The 18,233-nt window shown below is 36.6% G+C and overlaps 1 protein-coding gene across 1 annotated transcript; it reads left to right on the top strand.

Moving 5' to 3' along the window:
- The first annotated feature begins 581 nt into the window (after window positions 1–581).
- NAE1 (NEDD8 activating enzyme E1 subunit 1) lies at window positions 582–16,407 on the top strand. Its single transcript, XM_081963116.1, has 20 exons — window positions 582–684; window positions 2,113–2,216; window positions 2,300–2,360; window positions 3,730–3,760; window positions 4,486–4,557; window positions 5,922–6,001; window positions 6,674–6,783; window positions 7,947–8,056; window positions 9,267–9,329; window positions 10,987–11,050; window positions 11,297–11,388; window positions 11,929–11,988; window positions 12,100–12,233; window positions 13,220–13,295; window positions 13,619–13,658; window positions 14,099–14,185; window positions 14,638–14,730; window positions 14,920–15,034; window positions 15,117–15,166; window positions 15,963–16,407. Exons 1-20 carry the CDS (start codon window positions 620–622, stop codon window positions 16,070–16,072), a joined length of 1,617 nt encoding a protein of 538 aa, XP_081819242.1. The 5' UTR covers window positions 582–619; the 3' UTR covers window positions 16,073–16,407.
- The last annotated feature ends 1,826 nt before the right edge of the window (window positions 16,408–18,233 follow it).

Raw genomic sequence — 18,233 nt, 5'->3', positions numbered from 1 at the left:
TCCTATTCTACTTCTATTCTATTACATTCCTAGTCTGTTCTATTCTATTTTCTATTCTATTCTATTCATTTCTATTCTATTTTTCTATTCCATTCTTCTAATACTCAACTCAAGGCATGAAGATGCTCTCAAGCAGCCTTTACATACTACCCTGCCCTCTTCTGATCTCAGTTTCCTACTTTTCCAATTTTGCCTGGCGCTCTCCCTCCCGAACCTAAGAAGGTTTAGAGCCTTTTCCCGCAAGAATGGATCTTGAGAAGCTAAACCTGCTTAGGACCGCGCACGGAAGAAGCAGGCACCCACCCACCCACCCGCCCGCCCGCGGCTGAGTCGCAAGCCTGCAACCGCTTACGACGTTCCTCCTATAGCGCTGCCTCCAGGGCGCATCTCCGGGGAGATGTATTACAGTGATTTCTCCTGCTAGCCCGTTCTGGCCTCACCCATCTTTTGCAATGTCAAAGCTCTCTCCGCAGAGCGAGCATCCCATTGCCTTGACACCAACAAGGGCATTCCCAGACAGCGCGGGTGGGATTCCGCGCAGTCGCAGAAACGGTGCCCTCGGTCGCCCTCTCCGGCGGAGCGAGGAAGCGCAGGAAGGCCCCAGCGGCGGAGCGGAGTCATGGCGTCGGGGCGAACGGCAGGCCGGCTCAGCCTGAAGGAGCAGCGCTACGACCGACAGCTGAGGCGAGGAAGAGCCGGAGGGGTCCGGCTGCAGGCCGCGGGGGAAGGAGGGCTCTCTAAGCTTCGGGTCGCAGGGCGGAGGGTCAGCGTATCCCCCCCGCCCGGGGTTTGCAACCTTCGCAGTTGCTTTTGGTCCCCGCTTCTCTCGTGCAAATCCCTTCGCCTCTTCCTCCTCCTCTTCTTCCTCTTCTTCCTCCTCCTCCTCTTCTTCCTCCTCTCCATCCGGAGCCCCCTGGCCGGGGACGGCTACTGTTCCTCGGGCTCCCGGTTGCCCGGATCCTTCGGATGGAGGATGACCATTCATTGTCCTGCCTCTCTTGGCTCCTTATTTCCGGAATCCTTGTTTATTTATTTGTTTATCCTTCGGCTCCAGGGATAAGAATTTAGGGTGCATGTTTACACATTTGCATATCTGGTTGTATGTGCATGTTTTAACCATGCACCCATATGCACATGTTACATATGCACATGTCTTATATGTATGTGCATGTCTACAGGGGTCTGTATGTGGTATATAAACTATATACTTATATATACTGTATAAGAATGTTACGTATGTGGATATATGTAGAGTATTATACACATACACACAAAACTGTGTGTATAATAAATATATTTCCATTTCAAATAAATGTTGTTTGATTATGTCATTGCAGACATGCAAATCTACTGTATGTCTCTGTCTATCCATCCATCTATCTATAAATATAATATAATAAAGGATAGAATAGAATAGAATTGAATATAATTCTTTATTGGCCAAGTGTGATTGGACACACAAGGAATTTGTCTTTGGTGCATATGCTCTCAGTGTACATAAGGAGAATAAAATACATTCATCAAGAATAAAAGATACAACGCTTAGTGATAGTCAAGGTTACTAATAAGCTATCAAATCATACTAGGAAACAAATGTGAATAATGCAATGTGTGTATACACAAACACACAATGAAATCCTCCTTTCAGGAAACCTAGGACAGGACAGCAATAAATATTTTGAGCGACTGATTGTTTTATGTCTGTTTTGCTTTTGGTTCCTTTATTTTATGCTTCTGTTTTACTGCCTACAGACTGCCTTTCAATCCATTTTTTTCTCTGAGTTTTGAAGTCAGAAATATTTTAAATTTTAAACCAACCATTGGTAATGTATATCTATGGAGATTCTCAGTCGTCCAGGTCATGGTTGCCCCAAAGGTGCTTTTTCAAGGGGCAACTGGACTTTCTGGGGTTGTTTTTTTTTTTTTTAAGACGTTTCGCTTCTCATCCAAAAAGCTTCAGAACCGAAGAAGCTTATTGGATGAGAAGCGAAATGTCTTCAAAGAAAAAACAGAAAATCCAATTGCCCCTTGAAAAATGAAAGCACCTTTGAGACATCGCTATTTTCTTTGTCAAGTTCTTTGTCTTGAAAGTCATATGTTTTGATGTTGCAGGCTATGGGGTGATCATGGACAAGAGGCTTTAGAATCTGCTCACGTTTGTGTGATAACTGCAACAGCCACCGGAACAGAAATACTCAAAAACCTAGTTCTACCAGGTATAATTGACTTTTAAAAACTGTAATTGGTCTCCAGTAAAGTTGTAGTTCAATCTGATCACTGGTTTGGTTTGTTCTTTAAGGTATTGGATCTTTTACAATCATAGATGGGAATCCAGTCACTGGGGAAGATGTTGGAAACAGGTAATGCGTTTTCTACAAATATTTGGTAATATTCTGGTGAATATTCCTCTTATGGTCTAAACAATGGCATCATACAAAAGCATAATGATTTGTTTCAGTAAATAAAATACTTAGGAAATTAAAGCTTCATTTTAACGTACGATTAAAAACCACTAATGCTGACTTTTACCAATTATTTCACTACATTCCAATGAATATTTGTGTAAAATCAACGGTACATTTGTTTTTGTTTTTTGAGATAGCCAATTGTGCCGCAATGTTTATGGCAAGAATTTCATTTATTTTTAATTAAAGTATATAAATATCCAGTGGGATTTTTTTTTATCCCATTTGCAATGGTAGATGGAAGATTTTTAAAAATCCTTGTTACTCCATGAACTACAGTTAGATTGTGTGCCATTTTTAATACTTCCATATTGTTTATCTGGACAGAAAACTGATAGTGTTCTCTGTGTCTAAGTCTCTCTGTCTCAATGTTTTATGGTTGGTAAAAGCATAATTTCAGCTTAATTTCAAACTTGATGGGAATATGGAACAAAAATATGTGAAATACTTTATTGCTGCTATAAATATCGTTTACATTGATAGGTAACCCTTTCTGCTTACTGATTTTGATCATATCATTATATACCCGTGTTGAAGCTTAGTCAATATTCACATGCCATTGTTCAACCTCATTCCTTGTGACCATTTTTATAGCATGGTAAAATCAACTGAGATATTAAAATGTAAATCTTTAAATAAAAAGAGATCCGTATAGACTAAGCCTGAAATGCCCTGATTGGAATTATTGGTTTTATTTATGTGGATTTTCCAATTCACATACAGTACTCAGATGTATTGATTTCAAGCAAGTCTTTAAAATGTTGCAAGATTTTAGAGAGGAAAAATATATTAGAGCAGTAATGGCAAAGCACGCATGCAGGCAGGCACGCTTCACATAGACGGGCTCACTCCTCTGGGCCGCAACCAGGAAGAGGACCTGCCCAGGGGGCATGTGCGTGCCAGAAAAGGAATTTCTGGTTTCCGGCACACACATTGCACGCCAGCCAGCAAGTCTTCCAGTTACTGCTGCGCACGCATGCATGCCGATCAGCTGGCTGGTGCTCATGCCGCAAAACAGAAGGCATTGCCGCACATATACCAGCTGATTGTTGCACGCGCATGTGCACTAGAAACCTGGAAGAGGAACAGGCAATGCCACATGTGCCAGATTGCATGGCTCTGTGTGCCACTTCGGGCACGCGTGCCATAGGTTCACCATCATGGCATTATGGAGTTTTCTATGGAGTACACTGTTTACATTATTTTATTTTAAAAATTGGGATTATGATAAAATTCTAAAGGAATATTTTTTCCCCTTTTTTAGTTTCTTCCTGCAAAGAAGCAATATTGGTCAAGTAAGGAAATACTAAATGTGTTTATTTATGTGAGTCATTATGTAATGCATAGGATTGTTTCCCTTTTACAATAGAGATACACATACACATGTCTTGTATGATTAACAAGGCAGTTGTATACATATCTACAGAGAAGTGATCCCCTTGTGAGAATTTATTCCTAAATAAATATATGTTGCAGCCTACATTTATATCCTTGTGTGACCCACTTTTAATACAGATAAGTAGATTTCTTACGTAGACGCGTATGTAATCCTTTTCAAATGATTAGTTAATTCGCTTTGAAGATCTAACCATGGGTGCTTGCAAACAAAGTGTTATCCTGAACAAAACTTAAAGCAGTTTTTTTTGTTTCCTGTTATGTAAGTTTGTATGCCCTTCTGTATCCAATGCTGGACATTTTCTGGTACACCCTAAAATCATACATGTTTTCAGAAGGAATTGCCTCGGGATTTCCCCTAACATTTCCCCATTCATATTTATCAAAGCATCTGTATTCATATCTCTCTTGAATGTTGTAATAATCTGTCTACAATTACATCTACCCCCAAATCCTTATTTTGGAAATTGGAACATGCAGTACAATTTGGTATCTATTTTTTGAAAGATGGGGGTGGGGTTTTTTTTGGGGGGGGAGATTTATATTCTCACTCTCAGGATAAAATTTTAAATCTATTTATGGCAGTCACAGCAATGTAACACACCTGCTTATTATTTTTAAACAGAATCGAGCGCAGTGTGCCACAGAACTGCTGCAAGAGTTGAATAATGATGTCTGTGGAAATTTTGTGGAAGAGGTTTGCATTAAACATTTTTAAACACGTTATACACACGTGCTAACAAGTCACAAAAGTATGTCAGCTATGACTACCATAATATCAAATCTTGCTCTTGTGTAGGCTCATTTCAAAATAGTATCCTTTTTTTTCACTTTCAAGCAACAAATCCTTTTTAAGATGCATATGATTTCATACCCTAAGCAACATGAATTTGTTCCTGGAACAGTCTTCTTTTGCAGTGGTTACTATGTTGATCCAAATCCATATTAATTCTAATGTGAATTTAATAATAGCCAAGGTAGAATAGTCTTGATTGAGGAGATTTATCTGACCAATGTAGGTAAGGTATGCCAACTCTGATGGACAGAACTGAACTGTCTATAGAGGTGCCATTCCAAAGGGTAAAATATTGAGTTTAGATTATTGTACTGATTGCAGTTTTATATATATTTATATATATATATATAACGTTGCAAAGACAATCTCAACCTTACACGGGAAAAGACCCGAATACAACAAAACCAGCATACCTACACCCGTGAAAATCTACGAAAACATTATATATATATATATATATATATATATATATATATATATATATATATATATATATATATATATATATATATATATATCTTTTTATATATATATATATATATATATCTTTTTCCCCACTATAAACATACATATTTCATGGAAAGTACATTGACTGGGTCAACTCTTTTTTAAACCACATAAACAATAGTAATGCAAATAAATATGTATACTTCAAATCTTCCAACTTCAACAATATTGTCTCTTTCCATAATCCTTTATCATTTTTCCAATAGTTCATTTAAACATAAATAGCATTTCCTTGTGCCCTATATTTATTATTCCCTGCTAAGTAATATCATTTGATATTTTAAAAATTACTCATTATTCTACCATAACTTCAATGTTCCAAATGTGTAGAGTTGCTAATAACGCCAAGTATCAACAATATTTAATCAATCTCGGAAATGTATCTCAAAATCCCCGTAACTTCTAAGCCTTACTATTTTAAACTCACAGTATACTTTAACAATTATTAATGTTATTAATGCAATTAAATTACCTAATTCTAAATTCCCACCTACTAATCTTTTCTTATTGGGGTTACAACAAATATATATTGTCTATTAATGTATATACTACTATTTTATCTATATATATATCTTCCCCTTTTATTAATATATTTTCTCATTATCCATCATCTCTTAATCTCTTTGAAATTCCATCATTTATCGACTTTTTAATCAGCCTTGCACTGAACTAGAAAAGGAAGTTTTAATTCTGAATCTTTTTATATTTATTGCTTTATGCTGCAATATAGATGGGTGTTTTTTTTATGTTTTCTCAAGAACCCAGATAAACTTCTAGACAACGATCCTTCTTTTTTCTGTCGGTTTAATGTAGTGATTGCAACTCAACTCCCAGAAAAGTAAGCTGGAACGAATTTGATAGTATTGTCTTTAAATACGTGTGTTTTATTTCGTGTTTGTTTGGTAAAAATGGAAATTCTATTTATTTTCAGAATATAATCTCTCTAGCTGGTTATTTTTCTTTATCCCTTGCTTGATACAGCTGTGCCTCCGTTCAAACATGGTTTATTAATTAGGCCACAGTGTCTGACTTCACACATACTGACAAAACAAAACAAATAATATTTGATTTAATGTGATATGTGGTCTCATTGTCCAGCCATCTCTTGTCATTCCCATGTTAAATTGTGTGAGTGTGGATCAGACATGGTCCTTTTTTATCTTTGATACACGAAGTTCAAAAATCAAAGCCGTCAGATATTCTATCAAAAAAAGTCTGAATGGGAATTTTGCATGTGTTTGCTTGAACGCAAGTACAGATATAACAGGCCTTTCAAAGAATTGCTACTTTATATGCAATATAAAATTGTAAATTGTTTTTAAAATGCCAGAAGGTTGCAAGCTAAAGGATCTCAGTTGCAAGATATTGTTGCTTGTTCAAGGTCTTGAAGTATGAGAGCTATCTATAGATGCTCTGTATACAGAATAAATATTTGTGGGTAAATTCTAGTGGCTGTGTATTTTCTGTTCATTGTTCACTGTTTAATTGCCTTGCATCTTCTGTTTTTCAGTACGTTGCTCAGATTAGCTGATGTCCTCTGGAATTACAACATCCCTCTGTTAATTTGTAGGACTTACGGACTAATAGGCTATATGAGAATTGTTATTAAAGAACATCCTGGTAAGATATTTAATGATTTAGAAAAAAAACACATTCCATTGTTAAAGAACATCCAAATAAAATAATCAGTGAATTAAAATTACCCTAAATATGTAACCATTTATTAAAATGGTAAGTAGCAAAGTGTCTATGTTTCTTCCCCCTCCCACTCCATATTTTTAATCTCAGGTGGCTCATTTTCCAAAACTAACATCCATAATGAAAATATGGATACTGAAATAGATTATTTTGATTAAAAAATAGATTAGGTAATTCTTTAAATCACTTTCGTAACTTGTAAGGCAGGAAATATAATCAGTTCCAAATGATAATTTATCATTTGAAATCTAATTTGAAATACTCTTTGGATTTTACGTTGTATGTTATCACCTCTGGGTGCAATGTTAAATAGCCAGGAAAGGTCACATCATTTACAAATATATGCATAATCATTGAATTGTGTTTATTTAAAATATTTTAACACCAACTTTTTAAGCACAAGCCCTTCAAGGGCAGCTTACATAGTAACATCTCTTATAGAATATAGAATTCTTTATTGGCCAAGTGTGATTGGACACACAAGGAATTTGTCTTTGGTGCATATACTATCAGTGTACATAAAGAAAAATAAAATAGAATACATTCATCAAGAATCATAAGGTACAACACTTAGTGAAAGTCAAAGGCTACTAATAAGCAATCAAATTATACTAGGAAACAAAACAATATACATTTTAAAGATACAAGCAACACAGTCATGAGTGGGAAGAGATAGATACTAGGAAGGAAGAGAAGAATAATAGTAATAGTGTCTTAGTAGATAATTTGACACTGTTGAGGGAATTAGTTGTTTAGCAGAGTGATGGCATTCTGGGAAAAACTGTCCTTGTGTCTAGTTGTTCTGGTGTGCAGTGCCCTATAGTGTCGTTTTGAGGGTAGGAGTTGAAACTATGTCCAGGATGTGAGGGGTCTGTAGTTATTTTGACTCGTGCAGTAAGAAGGCTGTGAAAATAACTACGGGCCCCTCACATCCTGGACATAAGACATGTGAATACTGTATATGTGTATATGTGTATGTTATATATAATAATGGGAACAAAATTGCGGCGAAACCACGGACTTTAGCAATAATGTTACCTTCAGCTATGGCTTTAGAACTGAAATGTTGTTTAATCTTTCAATAGTTATAGAATCTCACCCTGATAACGCCTTGGATGATTTGAGATTGGACAATCCATTTCCAGAGCTGAGAGAACATATCCAGTCTTACGATTTAGAGCATATGGAAAAAAAGGTTGGTAGAGGCTTGGCCAACTCATCAGTACGTGCATGCAAGCATTAGTGCTGTCCCAAAGGTGCTTTTTCAAGTGGCCACTGAACTTTCTGGTTTTTCTTTAAAGAGGTTTTGTTTCTCATCCGATAAACTTCTTCAGCTCTGAGAGAAGAGCCGAAAAAGATTCTTGGATGGGATGCGAAATGTCTGCAAAGAAAAAAACCATAAAGTCCGGTTGCCTCTAGAAAAAGCACCTTTGGGGCAACCTGGATGACTGAGAACATCCATAGATAAGTATGAGAGATGTTTCTTGAATTTGTTCTTGAACTGCATTATATGCTATTATGCAGGGCATCTATGGAGTGTCTCGATCATCCAGATCATGATTATCCCAAAGGTGCTTTTTTCCAAAAGGCAACTGGACTTTCTTGGGGGGTTTTGTTTTGTTTTTTGTTTTTTGCTTGAAAACGTTTCGCTTCTCCTCCAAGGAGCTTCTTCAGATCAGAACTGAAGAAGCTCCTTGGATGAGAAGCGAAGTGTTTTCAAGGAAAACAACAACAAGGAAATCCAGTTGCCTATCAGAAAAGCACCTTTGGGACATAACAAAGGATATTTCTTTTCAGAGATGAAAATGGGGCTTGATCTAGATCAATGGATTCACCTGTTACATGTCAAATCTGATTTTGTTACGGTGACTGGCTCATTGAAGTTACATAGAAATTTGTTCAGTCTGTTTCGTTTTAGGGGGGGTGAAAAACAAATCCAAGCATGCTTTTTGAACAAGCTCCATTATTACAGACTTGCCTTCTCCACATGCTTTCAATATAATTTTAAGGTGGGGAGCCAGCCAATAAGCTTATATAATTCAAAGGGGTCGAAATGCTTTGAATTTCTTTAAAGTGCCTGGCTCCATTTGATTTGTTGTGATTTCCAACATAGGATTGTGAATCTCTATTTTTAGCGGTGAGTTTTCAAAATCAAATGGAAAACTGAGGAAGCAACTTACATCCCGTCGATCTGTCGCACCAAGTGAAAAGGGTTGTTCCACAATTATTTCGTAGCAACCCTTAACCGAAGGCAATTCTGTTGATTTAGCTATTTTTGTTGCACTGTGAATTCAGTCTGTGCCAGCAACCCTATTTCCCAACTACTCTGCTTTCCAACTTTAGAAGTGCGCTATTTTCGTTGGTTTCTTTATTTCGCTATACTTGCTTTAATTTTGCATTTGCAGGAACACAGCCACATTCCATGGATTGTGATTGTATCCCAGTATCTAGAAAAATGGTGTCATGAGGTATGTAGATACCTTGGCGGTAGTAGTCTAACTTACGGTCACTCATGCTTTCTGCTGCAGATCTGGGGGGGAATAATGCCTTCCACCAGAGAGGCTTAAGTGCTTTTATATGCTGCAGTCTTGATCACAGGCTGCTTGCATGCTGCTGAAATCACAGGGTTGAATCAGGCAATTATACGTGAGATTGAATTGTAGCTAATTATGAAGCTGATCAAATGCCATTCAGAGGAAATTTTAGAAGCCCTTAACCTGGGCCGGTTGTGGTTAAATGAAGCCCCACAGACTTCAATAAATGCTTATTGTTCCCCAATCTCTACTTCCCATCTAATTGGCACACAGAAAACTGTTTGCAGGCTGTGCATGGCAGCACTGCAGAGAAAGGGAGGTTAGTATTCACCTCCAGTATGCCATTTCAGCTATATCCTATTCTCTGCACCGTGTAAGTATTCATCCATAGGCTTAGGTTGTTGGGGGTGGATTGTGCCCATGGGTACATCATGTTTAACTGTATTTATTAAATTTGTAGGCTAGCCATCTCACCATCAAGTGACTCTAGGCAGCTTACAGTAATTATAAAAGCACCACAGACAAAGTTAGAAACATTAAAACATTGCTCCTTAAAATCAAAAGATGAACAATAAATTATATAAAGGATCCATGGGTAAATGGGTTGGAAGTGGGATCTTATGTAATCTACCAGATTGGGACAGCCCCATTTCAGCTCCAGGCCTTTTGGCAGAGCCAAAGCTTTAGGCTCTTACAGGAGGCCAAAAGAGTTGCAGGGGGCAGATCGGTGGTGGGATTCACATTTTTTTACTGCCGGTTCTGTGGGCGTGGCTTGGTGGGCGTGGTGTGGCTTGGTGGGCGTGGCTTGGTGGGCATGGCAGGGGAAGGATACTGTAAAATCTCCATTCCCTCCTCATTCCAGGGGAAGGTTACTGCAAAATCCCCATTCCTTCCCGATCAGCTGGGACTAGCAGAGGTGGTATTTACCGGTTCTCCGAACTACTCAAAATTTCCGCTACCGGTTCTCCAGAACTGGTCAGAACCTGCTGAATACCACCTCTGGGGCAGATCACATTTTTTAGGAGCACGATCTTCCAAAGAATGCCTATTTTTTAATGTAAATCCTGTTGCTAAGCTTGTTATTACTTTTAGTGCCTTGTTTAAACCAGCCACATCCTGTATGAGAGATAATATATCTGTTCATATCTATATATGTATGCAAATGGAAATTTAAAAAAAACCTCATGTACTCTTGAGTCATAGAATGGGCCTTAATTTAGTCATAGCTTATTCCACTGATGATAATTATTTACACTAAAATTGATTGAATTTGGCTGTAACTCACTGGAGTATCCTGGCCTAAACATTTCGACTTAAATATGTACAAATAACATTTTGATGTGCTCCACTTTATATATTCTTGCTTGAACCCATCTTCCAGCAGGGGCATCTACCTATGATTTGGTTAGCATTATTATATGTAAAATGGGAATTCTGACCTGTTTCCTAATAGAGTAGAATTTTAAGTCTCATTTGTTCTTATGAAAAAAACCGAATCCGATTCACTTATAGTTTGATGTTGAACTAATTTTTATTTGCCTTAATTAATACACAATTTAATAAAATTCGAACCTGTTGTATTTCTGTTTAGAATAATGGTCAGATACCTAAGAATTACAAAGAAAAGGAGGCCTTCCGGGAGATGATTAGGCAAGGTGAGAGTTTTTGACCATCTGTGTCTGTCTATTGTAGTATTATGTTTGGGTGAACTTTATTTAAAGACGAATGTACTGTAAATATGTGTCTAAGTCTACATCAGTGGCATATAGTATTTATCAGAAGTTAATTAATCTATCTAAAGAATTCCCTCATATTAATATTAATTCAAAAGATAGAGGTTGTCTGTTTATCACCTATTTTCTAGTTAATAAAATCTTAGTCAGTTTTTCATTTTTTTCTAGGAATTTTAAAGAATGAAAATGGAATCCTGGAAGATGAGGAAAACTTTGAAGAAGCCATCAAAAATGTAAACACCGCTGTAACTGCTACTAAGGTAAAGGAAGGTTGCCACCTTCTATCAGAATTTTTAATTGCTTAGTGACTGATGTCAGCGTTCCAAATATCATGCAGAATTAAATCATTGTCCAAGGCAAAGTAGTCCTTAAAACTCCAATTTAATAAGACAGGCATGTTGGCATTATGCTGTTGAAATTTCAACTCTAAGGTACATCCGGTGAATTCCCCAAGTTAAAAGTTCATCATCTATCCCCACACCCCATAATTCATCACATGGTCCAATCTTCATCTTCCACGCTGGCATGTCCACCCCTCTTCTTCCGGCCAGGTGTCGAGGTGCGGAGACAAAAGACGACCTTGAGCTTCTAAGAAATCCATAACAATACATTCCACAATCCTACTCCTTTCTATTCCCCCTCCCAACTACTATACCAATGAAACAGCATAATATATATATGTTTTAATTATGTGGCAGGCCAAAGATCCTAAAAGGAACAGAATTACAGGCCTGACAACTGCATTCCTAATGGAAAAAAAATAATGTGGAAATAAATATTATCTTGAATTTGACTTTTAGGTACCAGGTTGTATTGAAGACATTTTCAGTGATGATCATTGTATCAATCTCTCACAGCAGGTAATAAATACAAATCACTTTAGTATTCTAGTCCAGTATTCTGACGCTCTGAATAAAAACTTGGATCAATCAATTTTGATTTTGACTTGTTTGGTTCTCCTTTCTCCTTAGACTCCATCTTTTTGGATTCTGGCTCGAGCTGTAAAAGAGTTTGTGAGCAAAGAAGGTCAAGGGAATTTACCTGTTAGGGGCACAATTCCAGATATGATTGCAGATTCGAGTAAATTTATCAGCTTGCAAAATATGTAAGTATTTTTCTACAGTTGTTTAGTTTTATATTTGTACTGAGATCCCCTTCAAAACCAATGTTTTCATTGTGACTTTATAAGCTCCCTATTTTGGGGTGGATTTAACTTCGGTATAAGGGTGCTCTCAAACTGATGGCAAAGTTTTGCAATCTGCTAAAAATATCAAAGACTGCTTTTGATTCATAGTACAAATAATAAGTCGTAATCACAATGGAAAAAGCTTTCCTGTAGGTTTAAGACATGCATTTAGGCAGAGGCAGTTTATAGAAGTGATCATTTGTAAGTGGTTGGTTCCAGATTTATATTCAGTAGATGTCAGCAAAGAATCAGGACCATACCATAAGTTGCAGTTCAAAAGATTTATTGCACAAGCCTATACATGAGAATCCTGTCAACTAAAGTTTAGTACGAAATTGGTGCCAGATAAGAGTCAACATAACAAGGGGTTGGACTTAGACAGTTTGTGGCAATGTAATGACTCTAAGCTTATGACATGCTTAACTCTGCCCCCCAAGCTCTGCCTCCTCTTCTCCCACAGTAGCGTTCCACTGCTACTGGAAAAACAAGTCAGAGATATGGTGTTTTTAATTCCTCTACATACCTGCCATGACTCTTAGAGATTTGGTAGTCTTTCCCAAGCATCAAGGAAAAACGTATTGCAGATTTGATGATTTGATGTGACTAAAAAGAAAATGATTTCCTCAGTTCCTTTTTTGTAACTCCATTTTATTCATTTGGAGAAAGGGCAAGACTTACTTCATCCACTTCCAATTTCTTGTTCAAAGAATTCATATTCTTAGTCAGAAAATTCTAACTTGAATATAAAATATTGAAACTTCTTACTGCTTTGCACGCTCCATAAATACAGTACAGTTGGCTTTGCATCCATTGGTTACTACTAAGTTACCTATGGATATTTTGAAATCTATTGATTTGGGGGTTAGATTTGCTGAAGTTCATTTTTGGAACTTTTTTTTTTAAAGATACCGTGATAAAGCCAAGAAAGATGCCGAAGCTGTGTCTAATTATGCTGCAAAGCTGTTGCAATCAGTTGGCAAAGTGAGTAGTAGAAAATGCACTTTTCATTCCCTTAAAGACATTGAAGTAAAGAGTGAAGTAAAATGTATTTATGTTTTTTTTAATTTATAGAACTGCCCACCTCACCAAACAAATGAGAGGGGGATGGGTGAGGCAGCCTGAAATATTTCTTGTCATGATTGATTCCCAAAATGGGGAATTGTAGAAGATAGATAAAACATTGTAATTGTATATGTGCCCCCAGCTATGGACATACGATTAAGTCAAATTCTATAACAGGAATCTAGAAGACAAATTGTCGGGCATTCTAATTTCATGAAAACAAATTTGCATTTTGTTCACAGGCACCAGAATCCATTTCTCAGAAAGAATTGAAATTGCTTTGTAAGTATTTCGTTTTACTTACATCAGGTTAATAAGGCTAAATTGTAAGGAATGCTGTTTATTTGCTTCCACTTGACTGCTACTACTAATGGAACAGGCTGAACAAGGAATCAGTCATTGTTTAATAATGTATCCAAACTGAATTTGCTAAAATGCTCTTTTCTTAATTAGTCTTAATGGTGAATGAAGAGCATTGAAAAAAGGACTTTGCTACTCTATAACTGTATGCCGTATAACTAGAGGTCATAGTTGAGAACTTTATAGAAAGTTTGAAATTTTTTACTTCAAATTCCATGGGAAATTTTAAAATACTGTTTTGAAATATAAGAATGACATAACTATCTCTCGCATGTTGTAACAATTAAGTCTTTATATTTAAAGTACCTATTCTCTCCTGCCCTCTTCCCATTTTCCCACTCTCCTTGATATTCTGCATTTAGGCAGTAACTCGGCATTTCTTCGCATAGTACGATGTAGATGTCTTTCTGAAGAATATGGACTGAATACTTCAAACAAAGACGAGATCAGTACGTTTATTTAGTTGTGTCCTTTGGCAGTGTTTTCATGTACAAATCAAATATGTTTGATGTAGAAGAGGCACGGCCTTTTTTCTGCTTTCTTCATTTTTGCTATAATGTAAATGCAAGTTTTTAATTGCAAGAAAGATGTGAGGCCTCCCCCCCAAAAAACCACCTTGAATTTGTATATGTTGTGAATGCAATGTTGCAGTGATAAATCACATGTGCAGCTTGTTTTTATTGTTCAGTAAATACTCTTATTGTGCCTGTATAACATTTGAATCAGTCACAATCTGAATGCAGAGAATAGAGAGGAGGGGATATATGATATGGAAACATTCTTATAGCAAGTGGAATACGTTGTGTGAGAAATTGAGGAATAGGAAAGATATTTAGTTAAGTTAATCTCAAGCCTTTAACAATTTTCTCTTGTAAATTACATTTTGTTTTGTTTCTTGAAGCTTCCCATATGGATAATCCAGATAGTGAAATGGTGCTCTACCTAATGTTACGAGCTGTGGACAGATTTTTTAAACACAATGGTAGATACCCTGGTAAGGTTTTTTTCAATATATCATATCCTTTCTGAGATAAAAATGAATACTTTTTGTAATACTGTAATTTCTGTAATTTTGTTCTTTTCTGCTTTTTCTATAGGATAGAATATTCTCTAACAAAATTATATGTCATTTACTTGCAATAAAATGTTAGTTCTGTCTATAATAATTATATCTTCCTTTCAGGGGTTTATAACTATCAAGTGGAGGATGACATTGGAAAACTGAAATCTTGCCTTAATAGTTTTCTTCAGGAGTATGGATTGCCTGTAACAGTCAAAGATGATTATGTCCATGAATTGTAAGTGTTAAGTTGGAAAAAATACTTTCCAAGATCTTATGATGATGCATTATAATATGACAACTTTGTTTTCTTTTTGTAGTTGTCGATACGGAGCTGCTGAGCCACACACCATAGCAGCATTTCTAGGAGGTAAAAAAATTGCTTTTTTTCTGTGTCGATGGTGAACTACAAGCCAATTGACATGCAAAAATATTTAGTATGTCTTTCTTTGATACTACTTTGTATTCTCATGCCCATTGTACTAATATCTTTATGTTGATTAGAGGTAGTAACTATTCATTATATTGATATAATTCCGTCTGATAAAAATGTCTCAGATTTAAAATTGTTTCCAAAGTTTATACATGTACAATAATATTAGTTTGTACTCTATAGTTGTTCGTATATTTTGATATATACGCTGAGATATTAAACAAATAAACTCTAAACTGCAGCCAGTATTCTTTTGTGACAAATCTTAGATGCACATAAAACTCCCCAGATTAAATTGCCTTGTTTTAATTGGGAAGATCAATTTTAATTGGGAAGATCAACCAACATGAATTTGGAATCACAAATTGCTAACAAAAAAATGAAGATCCTACCATAATTTCTTAGGGAACAAAGTTGGTAATTGAATTTTATAATACCTATTACTCCACTTCTCTTGTTGATGATAGGCTGTATAAGGGCTCAACTGACAATTTCAGTTTATGGACAAGCTTGTGCCAGGAAAAACTCTTGCCAGGGTTTTTTTTAACTGCCAGAGATTTAACATGGAAAAAGAGCAATTGGCCATTGAGCTGAGTCAATCACAAGAGTATTCATGCTTTATTTCTACCCATTGATGTAAGGTGGCATCTGTTAAAAAATGTAAGCATTTGGATTTGAATCAATTGGCTTCTGTTACATATTTTTAATTTGTCATTCCTTGGCTGTTTTACAGGAGCTGCTGCTCAGGAAGTTGTGAAAATTGTTACCAGGCAATTTGTAATATTTAATAACACCTACATTTACAATGGGATGTCTCAGACCTCAGCAACGTTCAAACTGTAAACCAACCCAACTGTGTTGTTGAAATCTGTAACTGCTTTTGATTTGCATTCTGTTCTGTTAAAAGTATTGCTGAAAAGAATGTATGATGCCAGTTCCTTTCTTTGTATCATTTCTGTCTTTCTAAATTCTTTGAAATTGTAATAAAGAATGTACCTCGCATTTTAATAAAAGATACTGGAACGTGGACATTATGGCTTCTTCAAAATATGGCCAGATTACCTACTCCAATTCTCCATATTTTATATTTTGTTCTTCACAAAAAATATTGGCTGGTTTACAGGACTCAGGAAAGTATTTTTAAACATTGTGCTAAATAAATTACTGTTTGAAGCAAATGTACAGTGGTATTAAGTGCAATGTGTTGGATCTTCATGAGTAAGAGACAGTTTCTTGCAAAATACAGATATTCTCCATGCAAAGACTGGTTCACATAGAGGATTGGGCATTCATTGAAAGCTACTAATGAAAAAAAAGCAGCAATTTTTAATTGATTTTTTCTTTCCACTGCTGATACCAATATCTTTTTGAACGTCGTTCTGGAAGTTTTCATAATGCTTATAGCAGCTTTTGGGGATATTTGGCTACAAAGAAATGGAGCCCACAAAAACCACTGCTCAGATTTTCCTCTACGATCAGCTGTGGTCTAAATTCCAGATCCCACTCACTATAATATGCAGTGTTGTTCTCAATATTATGAATGTGTCTTTAAACCATTAAGAAAATGTAAAATGTTTTGGAAAAGAATTCATGATACTCTGATATAGTGGTAAGGGTTACATGCAATAAACGTTTTTAATGGGTCATGCAAGTTTTATTGATATTTTGAGAAAAGCAAGCCCTTTAAAAGTGGCTGCTCTTGAAACAACATTTCAGTGCAAAATCATTGTTGATATCTCTGATTCTGTCACTAGAACAGTGCTTTGGCCCAAATGGAAACATTCAATTTGAAACTTGTATATATCTATCTATATCTATTTGTCTAGCTATCTATCGCTAGCTTTCAATCTATTTATCTACCTACCTACCTATGAATCTCAATTTCACTTATGTTTTTTTTCATCCAGTTAGTAGATGCACATTAAGTTTGAAAATTTGATAATCTACCTTCGAAAGGATGTTATGGGTCACTGGTAAAAGAAAATCCGGTCCCAATTTTGGTCATAACTTGAGGATTACCAGCACAGGTGATAAAGCTGCAGTCTTACTGCATTTACTAGGTGGTGGGAACATCCCAGTCAGTTTGTGTTCTCATTCAGAGCCCATTTTTGGGGTAGGAAAGGGATCTGCCATCATTGCTTCCCCTCCAGGGGAAAAAAAAATTGCGCAATTTTTAAACAGGGAAACAAGAAAGAAATGAAGACTTGTAAAGGCCACGCCAAGGTGGCTAATACTGGAAGTACAGATTGGTAGCCTGCAGATTCCCATCGCCAAAGCCCTTTCAGTCCTGCCAGCCGAGACCAGAGGCAAATTTGAAAGCTATCATCTGCTTCCTGGATTGTCCTCCCTCCGAGCCAGCTGAGCAGTGGGTGCTGAGCTAAGAATGCTGGGACTTGTAGTTCCAATTTACCTGGCGGGCACCTGATGGGGTGGGCTGCTTATTGAATTGCCTTAGGCAGCTTGGCGGGAGATGGATGTTTGCCCACCTGGGAGGCAGAGACATGTTTATTTGAAGCAGATTTGATACAAATGGCCAACAAAACAACCCACTGCATTGAAGACCTGTGTAAATTATTGGGAAGAAACATGATAAAATTCTCCTTCAAGAGTACCTAGAGGTGTCTTTTTTGGGGCCTTGGCAACACTTATTTGTGATTATTTTGGAAAAGCGCCCCATTTTGCACGAGAGGAAGTCGGGCCTTCAATTCTAATTGAATATAGTCTCAGAATTGATTCTGAGGGAGGAAAATGTATTGTTTTGACCTCAAATATCCATTTTATTCTTCAAGAAACCAGGAAGACATTTTCAGTTCAAGAGGGCTGATAGGCCTCATTTACTAGATTCGTATGTCTCATGACATCCTAATATGTCTGCCTGATTGGAGCTTCATTTGTTTATAAGCCAGCCCAAGGGTGTCTGCAAGGTGTCAAAAAAGTCAAGATGGCGGCCGCAATATTGCCCTTGAAGTTTCAGGTGTTTTATTTTGTTTTAATGCTGCCATCT

This window comes from Natrix helvetica, assembly GCF_964273705.1.
Source record: "Natrix helvetica genome assembly, chromosome: 10".
Taxonomy (NCBI): Eukaryota; Metazoa; Chordata; class Lepidosauria; order Squamata; family Natricidae; genus Natrix; species Natrix helvetica.
The sequence above is the reverse complement of the archived record's forward strand: the minus strand, read 5'-3'. Positions and strand labels throughout refer to the sequence as shown.

Coding starts and splice junctions, on each gene's coding strand:
- NAE1 (XM_081963116.1), top strand. CDS start 620: ATGGCGTCGGGGCGAACGGCAGGCCGGCTCAGCCTGAAGGAGCAGCGC. Junction 6,002..6,673: donor GCAACTCAACTCCCAGAAAA/GTAAGCTGGAAC, acceptor TCTGTTTTTCAG/TACGTTGCTCAGATTAGCTG. Junction 12,234..13,219: donor TTTATCAGCTTGCAAAATAT/GTAAGTATTTTT, acceptor TTTTTTTTAAAG/ATACCGTGATAAAGCCAAGA.